This window comes from Lissotriton vulgaris, chromosome 6, assembly GCF_964263255.1.
Source record: "Lissotriton vulgaris chromosome 6, aLisVul1.2, whole genome shotgun sequence".
NCBI classification, from domain to species: Eukaryota; Metazoa; Chordata; class Amphibia; order Caudata; family Salamandridae; genus Lissotriton; species Lissotriton vulgaris.
In genome coordinates this window covers 475,713,497-475,734,681 of record NC_141694.1, presented here as the reverse complement: position 1 = coordinate 475,734,681, position 21,185 = coordinate 475,713,497, and the positions used below count along the sequence as shown (strand labels likewise).

At 43.9% G+C, this 21,185-nt stretch overlaps 1 protein-coding gene across 3 annotated transcripts in view; it reads right to left on the bottom strand.

The window, feature by feature from the left end:
- The window catches only part of ADGRB3 (adhesion G protein-coupled receptor B3), a 1,725,994-nt gene that overhangs the window by 143,051 nt on the left and 1,561,758 nt on the right, over window positions 1-21,185 (bottom strand). For 2 of the 3 annotated variants that reach the window (XM_086926462.1, XM_086926463.1), the window contains exons 24-25: window positions 4,938-5,036; window positions 4,436-4,607 (exon numbers count right to left, since the gene is read on the bottom strand). In XM_086926462.1, coding sequence (XP_086782588.1) covers window positions 4,436-4,607; window positions 4,938-5,036 — 271 coding nt within the window. The remainder of the gene's footprint in view (window positions 1-4,435; window positions 4,608-4,937; window positions 5,037-21,185) is intronic. The other variant, XM_086926464.1, reaches the window with a different exon arrangement.

Genomic DNA, 21,185 nt, shown 5'->3' with positions numbered 1-21,185 from the left:
GCTTCCATCAGGCACACACACCACCAGCCGTCAGTGCACGCTTCTGCCAGGCACACACCAACGGCCGTCAGTGCACACTTCCACCAGGCACACACACCATCAGCCGCCAGTGCACGCTTTCACCGGGCACACACACCACCAGCGGTCAGTGCACGCTTTCACCAGGCACACACACCACCAGCCATCAGTGCACACTTTCACCGGGCACACACATCACCACCTGTCAGTGCACGCTTCCACAAGGCACACACACCACCAGCCGTCAGTGCATGCTTCCACCAGGCACACACCACCAGCCGTCAGTGCACGCTTTCACCAAGCACACACACACCACCAGCCGTCGGTGCACGCTTTCACCAGGCACACACACCACTAGCCGTCAGTGCACACTTTCACCAGGCACACATACCACCAGCCGTCAGTGTACGCTTCCACCAGGCACACACACCACCAGCCATCAGTGCACGCTTCCACCAGACACATACACCACCAGCGGTCAGTGCAAGCTTTCAACAGGCACACACACCACCAGCCATCAATGCAGCAGGCAGGCTCTTCTCAGAGTTTCTTGGTAAATATGTGTTCGATGCCTGGGAGGGAGTGGGTCGAGTTTCCCTAAACCATGCTGAGTATGCAGGTGCAGTGCATGAACTCCTGTGTGAGTGAGTCATGCTGCCTGGGGCTCACTCACTCCACACTTGTAAATTGCACCTGCACCAGGTTTGTTCTCATTTGCAAAGTTCAAGGCATGCGCACAGCTAGGCAGCCCTCACACACACACACAGGAATGACTGCTTCCTACAACTAGAATGGAAACAACAATCAGAGCAATGAAAGCAAGTTCATTAGATGCAAAGAACTGGTAACAAAAACCATGTCCAGCTATTGTAGATCTGGCAACTTAAAGAAAACAGCAACAAAAAACAAACAAGCCTTGGCATAGCCATGCACCAACTGTTGCATGGCTAAACACTTATAAGGTCCCAAATGCGAGACCTACTGGCTATGCCAATGCTTGTTTTTTTAAATTATTTACATGTACTATCTGAGAGTGCATGTGTCTGCATTTCATCCTCCTCCTTCCCATTGTCCTCCATGCTCCCACCATTGGAGCTGGTGCCCCAGCCTATCTTTTCTGTCCCTCCCTTGTGTTGCAAGCCCCCTCCTCCTGCTCTCCATTGTGTTACTACTCCCTACCCCTTCTGCACATATCCCTTATTTAGCTCGACCCTGCCCTGCCTGCACTGCCTATGCTGTTCTTTTTTCCCCGCATCTCCCTCACGTTGCTTGCACTCCCCGTCCTTCTCCCACTGTCTATTCTGTTGCTGCTCCCTCCTTCCTCCCCCACAATTCCTCATGTTGCTTGCCCCTCACCCAGTGTTGTAGACATTGCACAGTAGCATGGGCTGCTGTGCAACATGACTTGAATAAAAAAAAATGGCATGGTCAATGCTGGCTGCATCATAGCACTTTTTTTCTTTACTTTAAACAATGTTGCACAGCAGCCCAGACAATCAGAATTAACTTAGTGACAATGTGCATTTATGCTACACTCAAACAGTAATAAAATAAAAACCCTACACAAGAAAAGTCCGAAACCTATTTACAACAATAACATATATTTTAATAAATAAAATGACACTAAAGCAGTAAAAATTGAATAAGTAGTACAGGAGCAATGAAGTAGCAACAAAAAGCACAACACAGTAATTGCGGTTGTATGATCATGCTGGAACAGTTTACAGTCAAAAGTTCAGGAATACCCCGATGGACCACAGGTCAGATCCATCGACCAGGTTTGTTCCGGTGGAAAGAGAACCTTCTAACTTAGTCCAGTTATTCAAGTCAGAAGCACCTGTAGAGAAAGCCTTTGGTGGTCCGGCTGAAAACTGGATCTGGAGAGGGGCATGTCAACAGCGGGTGGCTGAAGTCTCAGGCCTTGATAAAAAACTTTGCATTGGTGGCCCAGTTATTGCTGTTACAAAGAGCTGGCCAATGGTTGGAAAGTTGCGTTGGTGGGAAACATGGGGAGGCTGTTGTTGACGCAAAGACCTCTGGGCAGTGAACTCTAGGGGTCTGTATCCTGGAAGGTTAAGTCGGCAGTCAGATACTAGTCTCAAATTTACCTCTGTGAAGTTTGCTCGCATTTGCAAGTTTGCCTGGGGCAGCTCTCAACAACGTGAACAGCCCAGAACCTTACATTTTCTCATGGAGTCCTGTTCATATGGATTTAGAGTTGAGGGTTGGAGGAGTACACACTAGCGCCAGTGCCAGTTATGGGTCTAGGAATCATGACTGGACTCATGGACCCATGTTGTTAGGACTTACTCCACCAGGGGCGAGCAGCAGAGTTCAAGTATATCCAGTTGGTACTTCTCAGCTGGGCAGTTTCAGGGAAAGGCCTCTGGAAACTTGTGTCCCTGGAGCTCAAACAGGAGGTCAGCCAACTGTCCCTTAGAGACACGTCTGGGGTCCTAGATTCAAGGTAAGCAGGTCTAGTCTTACTTAAGGCTTCAGACAGCAGGGAACTACATATTCTGAGTCTCCACAGGCCCAGGAGTGTTCTGATGAGAGGCTTTGAGGGGGCCACTTTTATGCCCCATGACAGCCTGTGTGTAGAGGTTACCCCCTTCATAGAACCCTACAATAGTTCTAGTCAGTTCTATTGTTTTTCCTGATGTTGGCTCCAGTCTATCTAGGGAAACAAATGACAGGCAGGGCCATTTGTGAGCTGCATTTGCCAGTGATATGGATGGCATCTTCAGAAGTCAGGAAAGGGCTGGCTACAGCTCTCAGCCTACAGTTTGCAGATGAGGCAGGCCTGAGCATAAACCCCTGGCCATCTGGCTCAGGAGAGAAACACCCTTTCCCAAACCCAAAGCACTTTTGTCCCCTGTCTGAAAGGAATACACATCACCCCACAGGGGAGTTATGAACAGTCATGTGACCCTGGACACTGGCAGAAAGGCACATTTGGTTTAGAAAGAAACATGACAACTTTCTAAAAAGAACAGTAATTTAAAATCTGACTTTACTATTAAAGACAACTGTAAATCACACTTTTAAATGAGTGGAAGAAGTATTTCTCTACCTGCTCCCAAACTGAAGTCATCACTTATTAAATGTGATAAGGTAACCCAGTTTTAGTTGATGGGAGAGCTAGCCTGGCTTCAATGAAAAAAGACTATGGGGGTTGTCACAGCCAAGGCATGTAAAATGTAAGAACACATGCCCTACATTCTAAATGCCATGCATCCTGCTCCATGCACATATCTTAGGGGTGACTTATAAATATTAAAAAGGAAGACTTAGGCCCGGCACAAGGTTTATTTTTACTGGTCGAAATGGTAGTTTTAAACTGCACTGCAGGCTGCAGTAGCAGGCCAGAGACATGTTTTACAGGGCTACTTTACTAGGTGGAACAATGAGTTCTGTTTCCCACTTGTAGCATTTAATTTACAGGCCATTGGTACATGTAGTACCAGTTTCTAGGGAGTTATACATACATTAAATGTGCCATGTATATGTATACCAATTATAGCATGTGTACAAACATGTTCAGCAAAAAAACAGGTTCGTGAAGGGACACAAAAGATGGCCAATTCCAAAAAAAGCATAACTATTTTTAATATTAAGTTCTACCATAAATATGTAATGCAATGGTAATAGGCCGTGAGGCACCTTATTTTTTTGATTGAGTGAATTAACGCTTCAACTATAAATCAGTGGATTTGAATTAATACTAGAACTGTTCATTAAAAAAATAAAATCAATTCCAGTTAGATACGAGCAATTAGGGGATCTTTTTCGATTACTTGTGCCGCCAAATCTAGAAACTTAAGAGCAATTGTAGTGTAAGCTTGGCCACAGTGTTGTGAGCTGCGAGACACTAATGAGGTGCAATTTAGTGCACATTTCGATCAATGTATGCCCCTTCATGCATCTGTTAAATTATGTTTTAGTCACTTAACCCTGTCACAGGATATCATTCATGTCTCCTCATAGATGCGAGCATTTCAGCCCACCATGCCACAAATGCCTCAAAATATTTCCCTGTAATCAACCTTCTCCTTAACTCTTGTAAAGCAGTTTTCTCTCGTTTTCCATGCCTTTCTGGGAGTTTCACATATTTTACATGGCCCGTTTCACTCTCATAATCTGTTTAATATTGATAGATATACAAATTCCTCCCAAACTTAAAACATAAGTAGTTGCTGCAGTGTAGAACTTAGAATTGAGATCCCATATAGGAATAACTTCTTTAAATCTTGTAATTCAGATACTATTGACATAATAGCTGTGGTTAAGTTACATGATCAAATACGATGTGATTAACATGCCCGTTTGTAGGAAAATATCCCACCACCTTCAAAGATTTACTCTCTTCACGTAGTAGGACACACTAGAAATGTAAACAAAGAGAGTTACTCCTCACCTCCCTTCGGAGAATGCAGTGCACCATGACAATGACAAACCCTTGTAATGAATCGAACACTGCAAAGAGTATCTGAAAAAGTATTGATCTTTTATCGGTCATTGCAAGGACTGCAGACATCCAGGTCAGAGCCAGGAGGGGCAAAACAACACAGGAGCTCCAGAGGGATGCCCTGATCAAAAACAAGAAACACATATTACTTAAAGACAATGGTATTAGTGGACAGGCTTTATCTAATGTATACATGAAGATTTGTAAAGTAACTTAACATTTAAACTTGCAAGCATATTTAAGATTTAATAAAAATACGGAGGATTCGGCTTTAATTGTAAATGCTTTCGACAATAAATCACTATGAGGCTAACACTGCTATTTTAATAAAAATATTTAAGTACTATTACATGCTCTAACTATGCGCAGCTACATGTTTTGACAAAGTATGTACATCCCACATGCACGGTATAAGAATTGTAACAAGAAGATGTAAATGATTTAGACTAACATGGCATTACTGGCGGTGGTGGCTGACAAAGCTGTTGTTGAAACTACTCCACACTTGGCACATTTGAGCGTCAAACCGCTATGAGGCTCACTCATCTGACTGCAAACAAACAGAACACCCACAAAAAGAACAAAATGTTGAAATCTCACCAAAGAATTTGCCACTATCACACTGTCATTGACATTTAAAGAAGATCCCATGCATTAAGTTGTGCTTATTTATAATAGATGCACCATTTTGACTCACAATATAGAACTGTGTTTTTTCAATAATTTTAGTTTTTATTTTTTAAATATTGACAAATAATGCTAGTGCCATCTGATCATGCATTGGGTATATGCTTCCCAGTGATAATGTGAGAGGGTTGTTTTTCTACAAATCACAGCACTTCAATACATTAAGCGAAACAAAAGCATGTACTAGTGTAGACATCTAGTGAGAACCCTCTACTCAGACCATTCCTAGGAGCCTAAATGCCCACAGACTTTTTATGCAGGTGAATATTTTAGCAGAAACCTTAATGTGTTCACTATCATGTAATTGTGGCACGAATTGTATTAATTAATTATTTTGTGACTAGAATACAATGTACTTAAAATAGATATATCATGCTTGCTAAATCCACATTTATTCTAGTTTTAGAAATCTGTGGTCTGAGTAGAGGGTTTATAATGCATGGACTTTGATGAAATATTATGTGGGGTTAGAAAATGGAGGCCTGCTATTCCCTTACAATTCAATAAAGCATATAAGCAATACATTTTAGATATTTAATACAAACACTGCCGTGCAACCATGTAACAATTCATTTTTGTTCATTGAACGGTGTTTTTACTCATTTATTGCTAACTCCAAAGCCAATGAAAGTTGGCTGACGCAACACTGCTGCACACAATCAATCGTAGGTGCAGAACAATAGCTGTCCGCCACTGCGGTATCAAGCCTGACATACCTGCAGGGCTCATCCTCTGGATTTGTAAAGATCTAGAAATAGGTGATTTTACAACTGGCCATGGGGCACACATTGCTATTGTAGAGCTATGTCCACAAAGGGCGCCACCCCACATTCAGCTGCTGAACAGACAATGCCAAAGATTGCACCGCTTTCCAAGCACTGTCACTTGCACCAGACTCAGCTAGTGCACGTGAGAGATGACTAGTTGGGAAAGCACAGTGGCATCATATCTCTTTGTGGGCAAATGCATTTTGTCAATTTGAAATCTGCACAGATGATTAGTGAAATGTCCCACTGCACACTCTTTTGAGGGTCACTGTTTTGGTGAGAGCACAACAACATCATTTATTCCATCATTTCTATTCTCTCCTAATTATGTCTGATTAAGGATCCTGGCACAGGAAGACAGTGTTTAGTTTGCCCAGCATTAAAATCGGCTGTCACGTGGAGAGTTTAGGATTAGAACTCAAGCCCCCATATTCCACAATTTACAACTGAGGCACTAAGCCAGCCCCATCAGTCCTATCCCAGTCGCAGATAAGCAACTCTGCTGTCTAACAGACCACCGTGTGACTCTGTGGGCCTCGGAAGGGTGAATGTCAATCCGTGAAACCTCCTTTTAGATTACCCTTTGCCTAGAGAGGTGTGTTCTCTAGCTTCCTCTAAATACCAAAACCAATTATAAGAATATCCCGAAAAACTTAACGTTTCAATTTTTTTTTACATCTCCTTCGGTAGAAAATTCTTTAGAAGGAATAATGTTTAATTCTAAATGTTCATTAAGGACATAGTAAGAAATCGAAAACAGCATGTAGCGCAATCTCATTTATTAATATTGAATTATGTATGTAATTTTATCTTTCCTGTTATTGATTTTTCATATAATAGTGGATACCTTCTTTAATAGACTTAAAAATGTGCGTGCAACGGTGCATGTACTACTCTATAAGTATCTAAATGTATGTAACAAACCTCTCAACACCATTATAATCATTTTGTTTAAACCACACGTATGCTATTGTTTGGTGACTGTAGTTGATGTTTCATCATGTCCTAAGATCTCCCTTACATATTACAAGGGTCTTATTCATACACCACTTACATCTTCCCAACCCTGACTCCTCTACATGACACAATTTGTAATTGAACTAAGGAAGCCTTTATTAATTCTGTAATCAATATTGACGTTTTCATTCTCTGGAAAGCTTTTATTAAGTAATTAATCATTAATATTTGCAAAGTAAAATCGAAATGAATACTTTCATGAAAGTGGCTTTGGTATTTGAGGCGAGTCTCATCAGTCATCTCCTGAACATTAATAAATAATCTTCTGCGACTCAGTCTGCAATTTTGTTAATCCTTACTCGGTCCAATGGTCAACAAGAGAACTCTGTGTGTCCCGTGATAATAAGAACATAGCTATGATGGAAGAAAATGCAGTTAAAAAGTAAAAGACTGCTTTTGAGAAAATAAAACTGCACATGGAGTTGTTGTGTCATTTAACAAATATATTAGATGGATGCCTGCGTATGATTAAAACATATTTCAATGCTTAGTTGTTTATTAACTTGGTGGGGCCTTACATTGGGTTTTCAGGTTAAAAATGTTTCAACTACTTCTACACTCTTCCTTCTTTAACAGCGCGTTTTAATTGAAATAGCCTCTTCCATGCTCCTTTCTCGCTCAAACAGGACCGCACTTGACAAAAAATCCTTGCTCAATGCTGAAGCTACACACAATGCTGACGAAAGGTTACTAAATATCCTAAGGTGTTAAATCTGTGCAATGAGATGAAACCTCATTGAACCAACCTGTGGGCACGGTATAATAGACCTTTTCCCTAAGATACTGATTGCAGACAAAAATATCAGTGAATACATTAAAGTAAAAATGCACATCACTAAATGGTCCAAAATCTTTGAGCTAGATTTGTCTATTGGCCAGCATCAGTAAGCTTCGGGAAAGATCAAGATCAAGATCAGATATTTATTAGAAACAAGCAAAGACCATACATGTCTTCATGGACTCAAATGAGGATCGAACGCTGCAGGTTCATAAATCTCATTTTGAACTACGAAATCAGCTAAAGTCTTCATATGTGCCTGAACCACATGTGGCTTAATTATCATGACAGGTTTTGATTTAAAGGAGTCAGACAAAGTATGGACTCTGTTAATGGACAACAATATATATTTATTCAAATTAATAAAGTGGTCTCTCGTTGATTTTATATAATTTTCCCTCATACTATGGCAGAGATTTCCCATAATGCTAAAAACATCTTTTTGCATCACAGCACTCTTTTTCCCCTCTGTGTTGCCACCTTACCTCTGTTATGAAAGAGGAATGTGATGTATGAGTCAATTTTCTAAGCTTTAAAAAGGTGGGTATCCTCACATTGTTGATCAATAAAATCGCCTTACGGTTGGTTAATAAAGCAAATCCTGCTATATTGGCAGTGCACCTTGGACGCTCTGCTCTCTGGAGACGGTAGCACAAGCATTTGAGAGAGACTTGGAAAAGTGGTTTAATAAAATAGGACACAGTTCAAGATCGATCCTGTAAGTTGTTTCTGCCTTTAGGACAGATTGACCATGCTGTTACCTACAACTGCCTTTAGAGTGGTTATGACTACATGACTAAATATACTATACCAAATAAAACTACTGCATAGCACTGCAATGCCGGAACAAATGTATGTCAGCACCTCTTCTACAACTTCAGTGTCCGCCACTGTCTCATCACTTTTTTCCCAATCACCTTTACAGCACAAGCCTAACACCATCACCGTGTTATAGCATTTACCTCATTGCCACTTCTTAACCTTGTCCACAACACTCATGCCCTTATCATTACACTTTCCATCGCCACTAATGTTAACCATAACCAATGAAAAGGTATATGATTCTTTTATAATACACATTTGCCACATGTGATTTTCCCTATCTTACCCATTGTTTCATTCTCCTTCACAGTTGGCTAAACTGTGTTTCACCACCTCATAGTTTCTTGTAAACTATTTCTGGCTTACGCTAGCATTGGAAGGGCACTGGTCACTAAATAGCGACATATGTCAATGATCAAGAAACAAACCTCACAACATGTTCTTTGCAGTGCCTGCATCCTTCAACAAATTTGTGCATGTCCATACTTTTCTAAATTAAATAAAGTTTTTTTGAGGTTTTACATTTGCATCCACTGCCATGCTCACAATGTCCAGGGCGAGGTCAAATAAATAAATACGTCGTTGAGAAACGCCTCAAACTTAAACATGGAAATTCAGGTTTTGTTTATCATAAGCCCCAACAAATCCATGGGAAGCTCAAATATGGTGTCAGGGAGTCTGAGCGGGATGTATGGAAAACTGTGAGATCAGAATGTTTTTCCCCTTTTACCTTCAAACGCAGGCCATACGTGTCATGGGGACTGCTCTGGGTTATATCAAACGGATGGCAAAAAAAACGTGATTCAGTGCACATTTTTAGAATTTTACATAAGAGTACATTTATAAAGAGACTGCTAACCAGCAATATTAAAAATAAGGCAAGACTATTTATCAGTTATGTTACAGTATTTGTCCTTAGGCTATTAGAGGTGATGATGATTTGTTTGACTGCGATAGCCGTTGGCCACTCAACTTAATACTTTCCTTATCCTCACTTTCTGCTTTACCACCATGGCATCCTTTTTCGAATCTCCATAGCTAATTACAAGGACAACGTGGATTTGGTTATGGTTACTTCACCGGAAGCAATGCGTGTTATCTGCATTCGACAGCATTAGTCGCCTGCTCTGCATCGGTAAACGCACCTGTACGTTGCTATCCCTTTTAAAATACCTCGTTTGCCTTCTCGTTTCAATCTCTCTCCAACCTTTCCTTTTCTTTCATAGAGACAAGCACGTTTACCGACCTGTTGGCTTCTCTTTAGAGGCTTTTATTTTTCCAGAATATTATAAGGTAACAAAATAACTTTCTATCGATTTCTAAACATCACAAATTGACTGAACCACACTGGTTCTGAGGTTTGAGGTGAACATGGCATCATGAAATGGTATTTTTTTTTACTTTTTACAAACTCGTTTTGTTTCAGAAAGTGACAGCTGTCACTGATATCGGAAAGAAGGTCATTCGCCACCCTGCGGCTGCGTTTGCCTCTCTTTCCTCAGGTTTCTAGACTGACAATATCTGAAAATATTGATGGGTCGGAAGGTGACAAGCTGTGGGAAAGATAAATGCCTCTATAGGTGCCCTGTGGATGCAAAGCACCGTTTTTTGTAATTTCTTTCAAAGCTACAACAGTTCTTTCAGTGACGCTCTTCAGTGTGGCTGTCAGAAGAGATCTACAGCTAAGGCTCTTTAAACAATAAGCAACTGGGACATGGCAGTCGTGGCTGACAGTAATTTACTCCAGCATCTTCAAAGGCAGGTCTATTTTATGAGTCATTAGTCCTAGAAGCTATCTAAACCCACATGCTCTGGTCTAATTTTACTTTTTTTTCATAAGAGTCAGAGTGTATATTGAATATTTCGCCAGTACTGACCTAATCTGGCTCGCAGTTTTTTTTAGATGGATTTATGTTTTAATTCATTCTAGATTTGCCAATTGTCATTTTTCGACTACGCCAGACCATTTCACAAATATTTGTGTGCACTCAAGTGTAACTTAGGTGCAAAGAAATTCAATTAGCAGCTCTGAACTACCATCCTGCTTAACAGAATCATGATAATCATGGTAAGAGAAAAGTAAGAATTGCAAACAATATTTATGACGATGGAAAATCCTTCAAAGTAGAATATTTTACACTATTGTTTGTTAATGGCTAGTGTATTACAGTGTAGAAAGGGTAGCCTTTGTACACACTTGTTCAATATGGCTTTGTAAATATAATACACATAGGGGATTATTACGATGTTGGGTGGACTTGTATCTGCCCAACACTGTCTCAGAAATGAGACCGACCGACCTCTGGTCAGTGGTCCCGACCGCCTAATTAGAATGCGACCGAACACTGTTCGTTCGCATTCAGACATTTCAATATGGGAGCATGTGTTCAGACAATAAACCGGCCATAGTACATACACCTGTAGGGAAATGGGAGGTGGCATTAATCCCTGCACCCGTGGCAGGCACCTCAAAGTGCCTGCCACAAGCTGTAGGGATTAACAGGGGGGCACCGTAGGAGCCTCCATGGCCCCCAACGGGAGGGCACAAAGGAAAGGTGGCCCTGCTAGGGCCCCCAAAAAATGCTTTCCAACAGGGTTTCCAGGTCAAAAAGGCTGGCATGGAAACCCTGCCTGAAACGTTGCATCGTAATCCAGATGGCGTAAATCACTGACCATTTGGATAACAGACCGGTTCCGACTGGCCGACAGGCACAATGAGCCCGTTGGAAGCCAGCCGGAATGACCAGCTGGTTTCAATTCCAACTGCCTGAATCAAAACCAGCTGGTCAGAATTGAAACCGACCTGAGGTCGGAGGCCTTACAGCCAACATCATATTAGGCCCCTTAATAGTGTGATATCCCTGTATCATGTCTTAACCTAATAATATTTAATTTGTGTCTGCAATCAAACACCAACCATATCCTGGAAACCACTTTTACTGTCAATCCATTGACCAGAACCTTTTACTGAACGATCTAACAAATATAAGTGGAACTGAAATTTGGAGATAAGCAGGAACTTATATGCTTTTCATAAGTCAAATAATCAAATGTTATGCTACATTATTTTAAATATTCTATTTTACTACCAGTGTCAAACATTTTTTTGAGTAACCTAAAGCAACCGAAAAGTGATAACTATTTTACAGCTCTTGTTTTCTCTGATGAATTAGATACACTGAAATATGGTATGACAATATGGTTTTTACTCCCGCAGCAGCTGCACCATAGCACTCAGATAAGACAATATACAGCCCAAGATGAAGTCACGATCATAGTGCAAGCCACTAAGGACCATATTCACAGATCTTTGTGATTGATTAAGTTAATGTAAGCACTTAAAATTCCATCTGCAGGAATACAAGAAAAAATAATGCACGGAATCCAGATCTGTGTAGAAGTGTGCGTAAATTGTACTCCAGAGCAAAACTGCCTAGTGTGGTGGACTTTCTGACATATGAAGTTTAGAGTTATGGGGGAGAACAGGCAAATAACAAGGTGGAGACCTTGTTTAGTCCATGGTATGGGACATCACACTTTTCTAAGTTTGAAGGTATATACTAACATTTTGTTTTGCCTTTCCAACTTCACAAACATCTATGAATGAAAATTAGGGGGAGGCATAACTGGCGTAATTCTCTCTAGTGCAATTACTTATAAATATACATAATACTGTGAGAAGCGTAATCCAGAATTTAGTCCTATTTTCCAAAATGGACTCAAGGATGCATTCTGCGCTAAAAAAAGCACTAAATGGTACAGGACACAAGCAGCAGGAGCCAGCACACAATTGCTCTCTCTTAGTTCATTGTTCCTGTTCTCCTGCGATAGGTTTTGCCCCAAATTACTCTTAATTACTCAAGCTGGTGTAATCATGAAATTTTGATAATTTCACATCACAAGAGTAATGCGTAATCAGTGAAATGAGTCTGATCACTCCGACCTAATTACAATTTTGCACAGACTGAATTAAAATACAAAGGGGAGGAGAAAATCATCATATTTCAGATTGGTGTAGCGTAAGTTTCACGAAAAACTATTCAATGCAGAAATGCACATTTCTGCCACATATTTTAGGCAGTTTGTGTGCCTTGTGGTTAAACACTGCAGTGTGTGTGAAGAACCAGAAATATGTATTAACATGTAGAATTTGCATACTTTTCCATGCATTCCAGTAATTGGTTGTGAATCCATGGCAAATCTGAAATCTCCTCAACTCACAGATGTAAATCTAAGCTGTATAGATTTCATGTTTCATGAATCAGGCCCAAATAAATTCCTAGATCACACAGAAGAGTGAAGTTGAATATTGTGATTCCTTTATGAAATAACAAATCTCCAAGGCGACTTAAAATATCAATATTTACCAGCGTAACAAAAAACACTTTATTCCATACTATACTTAGTGACATCCTATTTTCAGTATTTAGTGGCATATTTACACTCACAAAAGAAATTTTCACTGAATCAACAACGACCACAACTCCTCTACCCTGATCGCCAACCTCGACAACCTCGGACTCAGACAACTCGTCTCAACACCCACCCACTCAGCCGGCCACAAACCTGACCCCATATGCTCCGCAAGCTCCTATGTCTCCTTCAACCACACCACTGAAATCCACCGGATTGACCATTGCTGCATCCACTTCACCTTTCGGAAACCCACCACGCACCACCGCACCCAACAGATCCCCTGCCGCTGCTGGAGCAAAGTCACCGAAGACAAGCTAACCACCACCCTCGCCCAGAGCCCACCCGCCGACCCCACCAACCCCGACTCCGCCGCCTGCAACCTCAGACAATGGATCGACGACTGCACAAAGACCCTTGCCCCAATCAAGAAACCCTCCAACAGACACACCTGCAAGAAAGCCAGCTTGTTCACTGAAGACCTCCAGGCTTCCAAGCAAATTTGCCGAAAGCTAGAGAAGAAATGGCACTGTGAACAGACACCAGACAGCCACGCAGCCCACAAGAACGCCATCCGCAGACACCATCACCTCATCAGACCTGCCACAAGACCCACCTTCAAGGACCGCCTAGACAACAACGCACACAACAGCAAAGAGCTCTTCAACATCGTGAAGGAACTCTCCAAAACCAATGACATTCCACCTTCGCAAGCCCTGTGCAACTCCCTTGCCACCTTCTTCTATCGCAAGATCGCAGACATCCACAACAGCTTCAACGTCACGGCCACCCCGACAACTACTGAGATCTCTGTCCCCATGGCCACCGTCCTAACAAACCCCCTGCTCTCCTGGACCAGCATAAACAACAACAACACCATCCAAATCATGAACACCATCCACTCAGGATCTCCGTCAGACCCATGTCTACACCACATCTTCAACAAAGCCAGCACCACCATTGCCCCCCTTCTCCGGAAAGCCATCAACATCTCCTTCTAGACAACGACCTTCCCAGAGAGCTGGAAGCACACCAAGATCAATGCCTTAGTCAAAAAACCCAAGGCTGATCCCAAGCACCTCAAGAACTTCCGGCCCATCTCCCTGCTCCCGTTCCCGGCGAAGGTAATCGAGAAGACCGTCAACAGACAACTGACTCGCTACCTCGAGGAGAACAGCATCCTGGACTCATCCCAGTCTGGGTTCTGCAGCAACCACAGCACCAAAACTGCCATCATCGCCACCACCGATGACATCAGGGCCCTGCTGGACAATGGAGAAACCGCGGCGCTCATCCTCCTGGATCTGTCAGCCGCCTTCGACACTGTCTGCCGCGGAACCCTACCCAAACACCTCCACGACGCTGGTATCCAAGGCAAGGCTCTGGACTGGACCACCTCCTTCCTCTCTGGCAGAACCCAGTGCGTCCACCTCCCCCTTTCTGCTCTGAAGCCACCAAGATCATCTGCGGCGTACCCCAGGGCTCATCCCTCAGCCCGACATTGTTCAACATCTACATGGCACCACTCACCCACGTCGCCGGACTGCACAAACTCATCCTGCTGATCCTCTCCCTCACCATGGACCCCTACACCTCCAAAACCACCTTCCACGAAGGAATGAAAACAGTCGCCGAGTGGATGAAGAACAGCCGACTGAAGCTAAACTCGGACAAGATGGATGTCCTCATCCTCGGCTCCACCCCCTCGGCCTGTGACGACTCCTGGTGGCCGACCGCACTGGGAACAGCTCCAACACCCACCAACCACGCACACAACCTAGGGTTCATCCTCGGCTTTACTCTCTCCATGACGAAGCAAGTCAATGCCGTCACGTCCTCCTGCTTCAACACCCTCCGCAGGCTCCACAAGATCTACACGTGGATCCCCACCGAAAGAAGAAGAATGGTCACCCAGGCCCTCGTCATCAGCAGGTTGGACTACGGAAACGCCCTTTAAATAGGAGCCTTGGCCAAACTCCTGAAACAAATTCAACTCATCTAAAACTCCTCTGAACGCCTGATCCTCGACATCCCTCGCCGCAGCCACATCACACCCCACCTGAGAAACCTGCACTGGCTCCCCGTCAACAAGAGGATCACCTTCAAGCGCCTCCCCCACGCACACAAGGCACTCCGCAACAAAGGACCGGCATACCTCAACAGACGACTCAGCTTCTACACCCCCTCTGCCGACCTCGCCACAGTCCTCCGCATCTGAAGAGCGACCTTCGGCAGGATATCGTTCTCCCACCTCGCTGCCAAGACCTGGAACACCCTCCCCATCCTCCTGCGGCAGACCCAGGACCTGCTAACCTTCAGGAAACTCCTCAAGACCTGGCTATTCATGCAGTAGCAGCATCCATCCCTCCCCCCCAGCGCCTTGAGACCATGGCGGGAAAGTAGTGCGCTTTACAAATGTTCTGATTGATTAAATCGAATGAAAGCAAAATCTTGATATTTGTGCTTTCAAAATATGAAGCCTGCAACTAGTGCCAAATAAATAGTTCAAAATAGTTGGTGTAAATTATCATGAAAGCGACTTGCATGCTTTAATATTTGTGGTAAAATACAGACAGATTCCCCTTATCTCGATCTATACCAGCTCCACAGAGGATCGTAGCTGTTTCTTTATCAGGAAATGATTCTCGAATAATAAGTGACAGAAAAAAGTTTGCATTGAAGGGAATACATTTAGAAGTAATCTGGTGAACGAGTATGAATGAATGAATGAATACCCTCATGTATAGCGCATGGCTACTCTCGAGCATCCCAGCGCTGTAAGACCAGAGGACATAAAAAGACACTATTGGAACAGGAGTGTCTTTAATCGCTTCCTGAAAGCTAGATGGTTGGACTCATGCCTGATGTTGTCTGGGAGTTTGTTCCATTCTTTGGCTGCTTGAACAGAGAGCCGACGGCCACCCATCCGTGCCAGCTTCACCCTGGGTGCTACCAGCAAATTACGCTGGTTAGATCTTAAAGATCTTACTGATTGATGGCGACGAAACAGGGGATCAAGAATGGACGGGCCAGCATTATGGATGGACATATGCGCCAAGCACACGGTTTTAAATATAATCCTTTCCTGGATCGGTAGCCAATGGAGGGATTGAAGTGAGGCCCTAGCCGAACATCGTTTGGGGACTTGGGGAGTAGCCATTGTAAGTGTGCTTAAATAGGTTCATTTCAAAACTGCAAGTGCTGGCTCTGACCATCAAAACTGTAAACATTTGAACATAGTTGTGATGACTTTTTTCCTTTTGTAGGTGAATATGCACTTCAATACCACGTGCTTGTTACGTAGAATAGCACTGTCCAGTGCCCTACCAGATGAACTAATCCGACCCTTGAGGTTCAATTCACCCGGCAGTAGGCAGAGCCCCTATGATCTGCTGGTAGCGTGCTCCTGGATTCCACCCCCCTCCACCTTGCTTGTGCTGTTTCCGCTTCCTGAGGTCCATGGTTGCTGATCCAGCATGTACTGCTTTGAAGGGTAAAGAGACATCAACACCATAACGGTATTCTTCAATGGCAGCAGTCTGCTCAGGGAAAGGGCTGGCTTCTCCAGAGGATGAGCAGATGCCGGGGACTGACACCACATTGAATTTGTTATTGCTACGCTGGCTGAAGGTGCAGCAGCTGTGCATCCCAGTGTAGTCGGCAGGCCTGTCAGTTGCCAAGGTAAGTGAACTCCAGCAGCGAGGAGTAGAAGTGGGGGTCACTCCATGCAATTCAGTCAATTTGACATGTTTCCTTTCCTCTGGGTCGCACGCCACAATGTTTGGAGATAATAAGTAATCGGAGGACTTTTTTTCAGCTACCATCATTTGGCAGGCCTGGTTAAATTGACTGGTTCAACTGATTGCCTCTTTTTTTTATATCACGTGACAAAAACACTTAAGAAGGTCAGCTGTCTGTAGCAGTTTAAAACCTCTTTCCCAGAAATCTAAAAAACAAGCTGTTTGGGCTGCCCAACAGTGGGTCAAAAGGAGAAAAGTGCTTTATCGAGACTTCCCTAGAGTCATATTGGCAAGGGCAAATTCCACCTTCTCGCAGGTATAAGGCAGAAATTCAGTTGACCAAAAAAATAATTTCCTGGTTGTGTATTATGACCTACAAAATTCAATTCTCAGAACAGCAAGTCAAGAGTAAGGGAATATGAATCGGGGGGAGGGGGGGCCAACCTGAAGGTCGGCTGCTCTTATAGCAGGAGGCTGAAGACCAGATCAATGAGGCTAGTCTGAAGGACCACCCACTTTCTGCCAAACAAACAAAAAGCTATTCAGAAAAATAATGCCACAACCAGCCCCCACCATGAGAGGGGGGACATGACCAATGCTGATCTGCCGTCTATGGTGATATAAGACAGCATTCCTCCCTCCTCCAAGTAAAGGCCTCTTCATATGCTGGGTTCTGGTTTGTCCTTTGAAGTTCATGGGACTGAGTATTTAGAGGCCTCAAGATCAAGAGCTAAATTTGGGTTAACAAGATGCAGCTAATGGTGTTAGATCAAGGGTCAAGCAAGCCTTTCAGACTTGGTCAATCAGAAATATTTTAATCTTTATTCTTTATTTTATTATCTTCTATTTGGCAGAAATTCAAAATCCAAAAACATACAAGCACAAGAAATTGCTGTCCTGCATTAGAGACTTTTTTGAGGATTTTTTGAGTGCGTGATGCAGATGCCAGTTCGATTTCAGGATGCAGAGAAGAAGATATCAGACCTCGAGAACAAATACCTCTCTCTTAACAAAGAAAAGTTAGGTATGCAGTAGAAAGTGGATACTTTTGGCAATAAAATTGAGTAGGTGGAGAACTATGCAAGACGGTCTAGCCTTCAATTTGTGGGTATTCCAGAGCAGAGTAAGAATCAAGTGCTGATGAGGGGTGATACCCTGAAACTGGTCGTAGGTTGCTTGTTTCCGGTCCTGGCCTGGCAGTTCTGGCTGGACTGTTCCCATGGGGAAGAGGATGAAGACTGATTTGAAAATTGCTGGTTCCAAACTGGGGTGGCCTGGTGAGCAAAAAAAGATGGATTTAACCCAGATCTGTGACAGGGGGTCAATATTTGACAATGATCAGCATTTTGTCCATCATCTTAATGTGTTGCTATAGTTGCTCTAAGTGCAAAGGATATGCACAAACATAGGTCTCATGCTCATTGTGCCACTCAGTTCAAGCTAGCCTGGCTGATGAGCGTGGATATTCCAGAGCAGATTGAGAGTCAAGGTCTAACGAAGGCGGTGCAAAGTGGCTGAAAGGGCTCGAAGGCGGTGCAAAGTGGCTGAAAGGGCTTAGTGGTCACAGTATGATTCCGATGCTAGGCTTGTCTACAGGACAACGGTTAAAGCCTATCACCGGGAAATCCTCCAGGAGAAAAAAGGCTATTTTGCCAGGAGGATTGAGGCTGCAGCCAATTCCTGTAAGGAGATTTTTACGATCGTTAGGGAATTTACGACCCCACGATCTAATTCCACTCAGGCCGCCCCTTCTGAGTCATGGGTGTCTGCCCTTGCCAACTTCTTCACCACCAAGATAAAGCTGATCCAGGACTCTTTTCCCCCTGAGGCTGGTCGATGTTCCTCCCAGCCTCGAGGATGGGCCAGTTCCATCGGCCCCTTCGGGTCCAGTCTTGGCGGACTTTCCGCCATTTTCAGCATCCTGGTCTTTGACACTTATGGCCAATCTTAAATCCGGGTCGGATCTCTCCACCCATGCCCGGCCAAATTTTTGGCGAAAATGGCGGCTATCGTAAATCCTTTGGCAAACCCTCTCTTGAATCTTTCCTTGAGTCGGGGGGTGGTCCCGCAGGCGTGGAAGCAGGCAATGGTCATTCCCCTCCTTAAGAAGCCTGGCCTTGACCCTGAGGCTCTGGCCAACTATAGGCCCATCTCTCTCCTCCCTGCACTGGTTAAGATCTTGGAGAAACATGTGCATATCGTGCTTTCCAACTTCTTGGAATCCCACGATCTGCTACACTCCTCTCAATCTGGTTTCCGCCCCAACTTAAGGACCGAGACGGCGCTTTTGGAGGTGTCCGAAGCCATTAAAGAGTCGCTGGATTCGGGAGGCAAAGCTATGCTTGTCATGCTTGATTTGTCGGCGGCTTTTGACACCGTCCCCCATGAGGGTCTCCTCGCCAGACTTTATGAGATCGGTCTGAGGGGGACGGTGCTCAGCTGGTTTAGATCTTTTTTGGCTGACCGTCGACAAACGGTCTGGGCCTCTTCTAGCTCTGCCGAGATGCCGCCCCTAGGAGTCGGAGTCCCTCAGGGCTCCGTGTTGAGCCTGACTCTCTTTAACATCTTTATGACCCCTCTGGCGGCATTGGTGGAGTCCTTTGGGGCCCAGATCGTATCCTATGCCGACGATACCCAGCTCCTCTTTACATACAGGAAAGGAGAAGACTTCGAAGGAGAGAGTATCCCCGAGTGCCTTGGGGCTGTTTTCAAATGGTTCCAGCTTAACAGCCTTAAGTGCAACTCAGATAAATCTGAGATACTCTTCTTCGGCTGCCCACTTGATCCAGATTGGCATGAATGGTGGCCTGCTGACATGTTCCCTCCAGCGCACTCGTCCCAGTTAGCTAAGAACCTGGGAATTAAGATTGGTAATGGGCTGACATTAAGATCCCAGGTTCTGGCTCTCACAGGAACCTGCTTTGGCCTTCTCAGGATGCTCCGGAAGTTCTTCCCCCTGCTTTCTGAAGAGCATAGGAGGACTACGGTTCAGATCCTTAATTGGTTCAAGATTGGATTACTCCAACATACTATATCTTGGCCTGCCGGAGTATCTTTTGCCACGCTTGCAGGTGGTCCAGAACACGGCCGCGCGGGCCATTTTTGGCCTCCATAGGCGAGCCAGAGTCTCTGGCTTATTGCAGTCGCTCCATTGGCTGCCTATCCGGAAGCGGATAGTGTTTAAGGCCCTGACCCTGGTTCACAAGGCTCTGTACGCCTCGGGAGCTCAATATCTCCAAAGGAGGCTTGCCTTTTACCATCCGGCCCGATCTCTGAGATCTGAGTCTCTGTTCCCGGCTGTGGTTCCTCGAGTAAAAAAGGCCCGCATTGGAAGCCGCTCTTTCAGGTTGCGGGCTCCGCAGCTTTGGAACTCTCTTCCCTTGGCACTATGCAGTACATCTAACCTACTGGCTTTTAGGAAGGGCCTCAAAACATAGCTCTTTGCCCGTTAGTGCGCTCTCTTTCTATTGCTGGATCTTTTTTTATTCCTTCTGTTGTGGTCCTATTTTTGTTGTGCTGTGTTTGTCTTTTTCTGGTTGCTAATAAAAGCGCCGGGACACTCTATCAGAGTAGCCGTGCGCTATAGAAGACCAATTTAACATAACATAACATAACATAATGAGGGGTGATACCCAAAACCGGTCCCAAGATGCTTGTTTCCGCTACAGGGAGGACCTAGGTTGGCAGTTTCGGCTGGACTGTTGCCATTGAGAGCAAGGACAAGACTGATCTGCACATAGCTGGGTACAAACTGGGGTGGTGTGGTGAGCAAAAAAATGACGGATTCAACCCAACCCTGTGACTGGGGGGTGAATGTTTGACAATGTTCAACATTCCATCATCATGTTTATGTGATGAGCGCAGAGACACATGCAGTAATCCATCTCTTAGCAAAGAATATGTGTTACCAGGTGTTGCACTAAGTAAATGTGCTCAGTTTGTGATTGCGTCTAAAGCTACTCTGGTATTATTTTGCTCATCATATACTATTAGCAGGTTCAATAAACAAGTGCAAAATTAAATTTTTTTATATATCTGTTGCTCACTCTTTGATGTTGCAATACTGGACAATGTAAAATGTTTCCACTTTTGAACATTGGTATGCTAAAATGATGAGGATCAAAGCCTTAGAGGAGGTATATGCACGGCGAGTTGGGAGTCTGCCATTGTTTTTAGTAATTTGAGATCTGTGAGCACAAGAGTTTTGTCATGGAGTCCTCTTTTGAATTCTAAAGTTTTTTGTATCTTATTTTATAGCACTTTGGGTATTTTTGTCTGCCAGGGTAGGAGCCTTGGCCAGGATATCCTACAGATTTACAATCAGCAGTAAAATGCCTTGAATTAGCCATGTATGCATTTTATTAATGAGTCGGTAAATCCATGTGCTCTTGTTCAATTTGATAGCACCCTAGCATTTTATTCGTTTTTGTTCAATGTTTAACAGGAAAGGGTTTGGGGTCAGTTTTTCTAGGGAA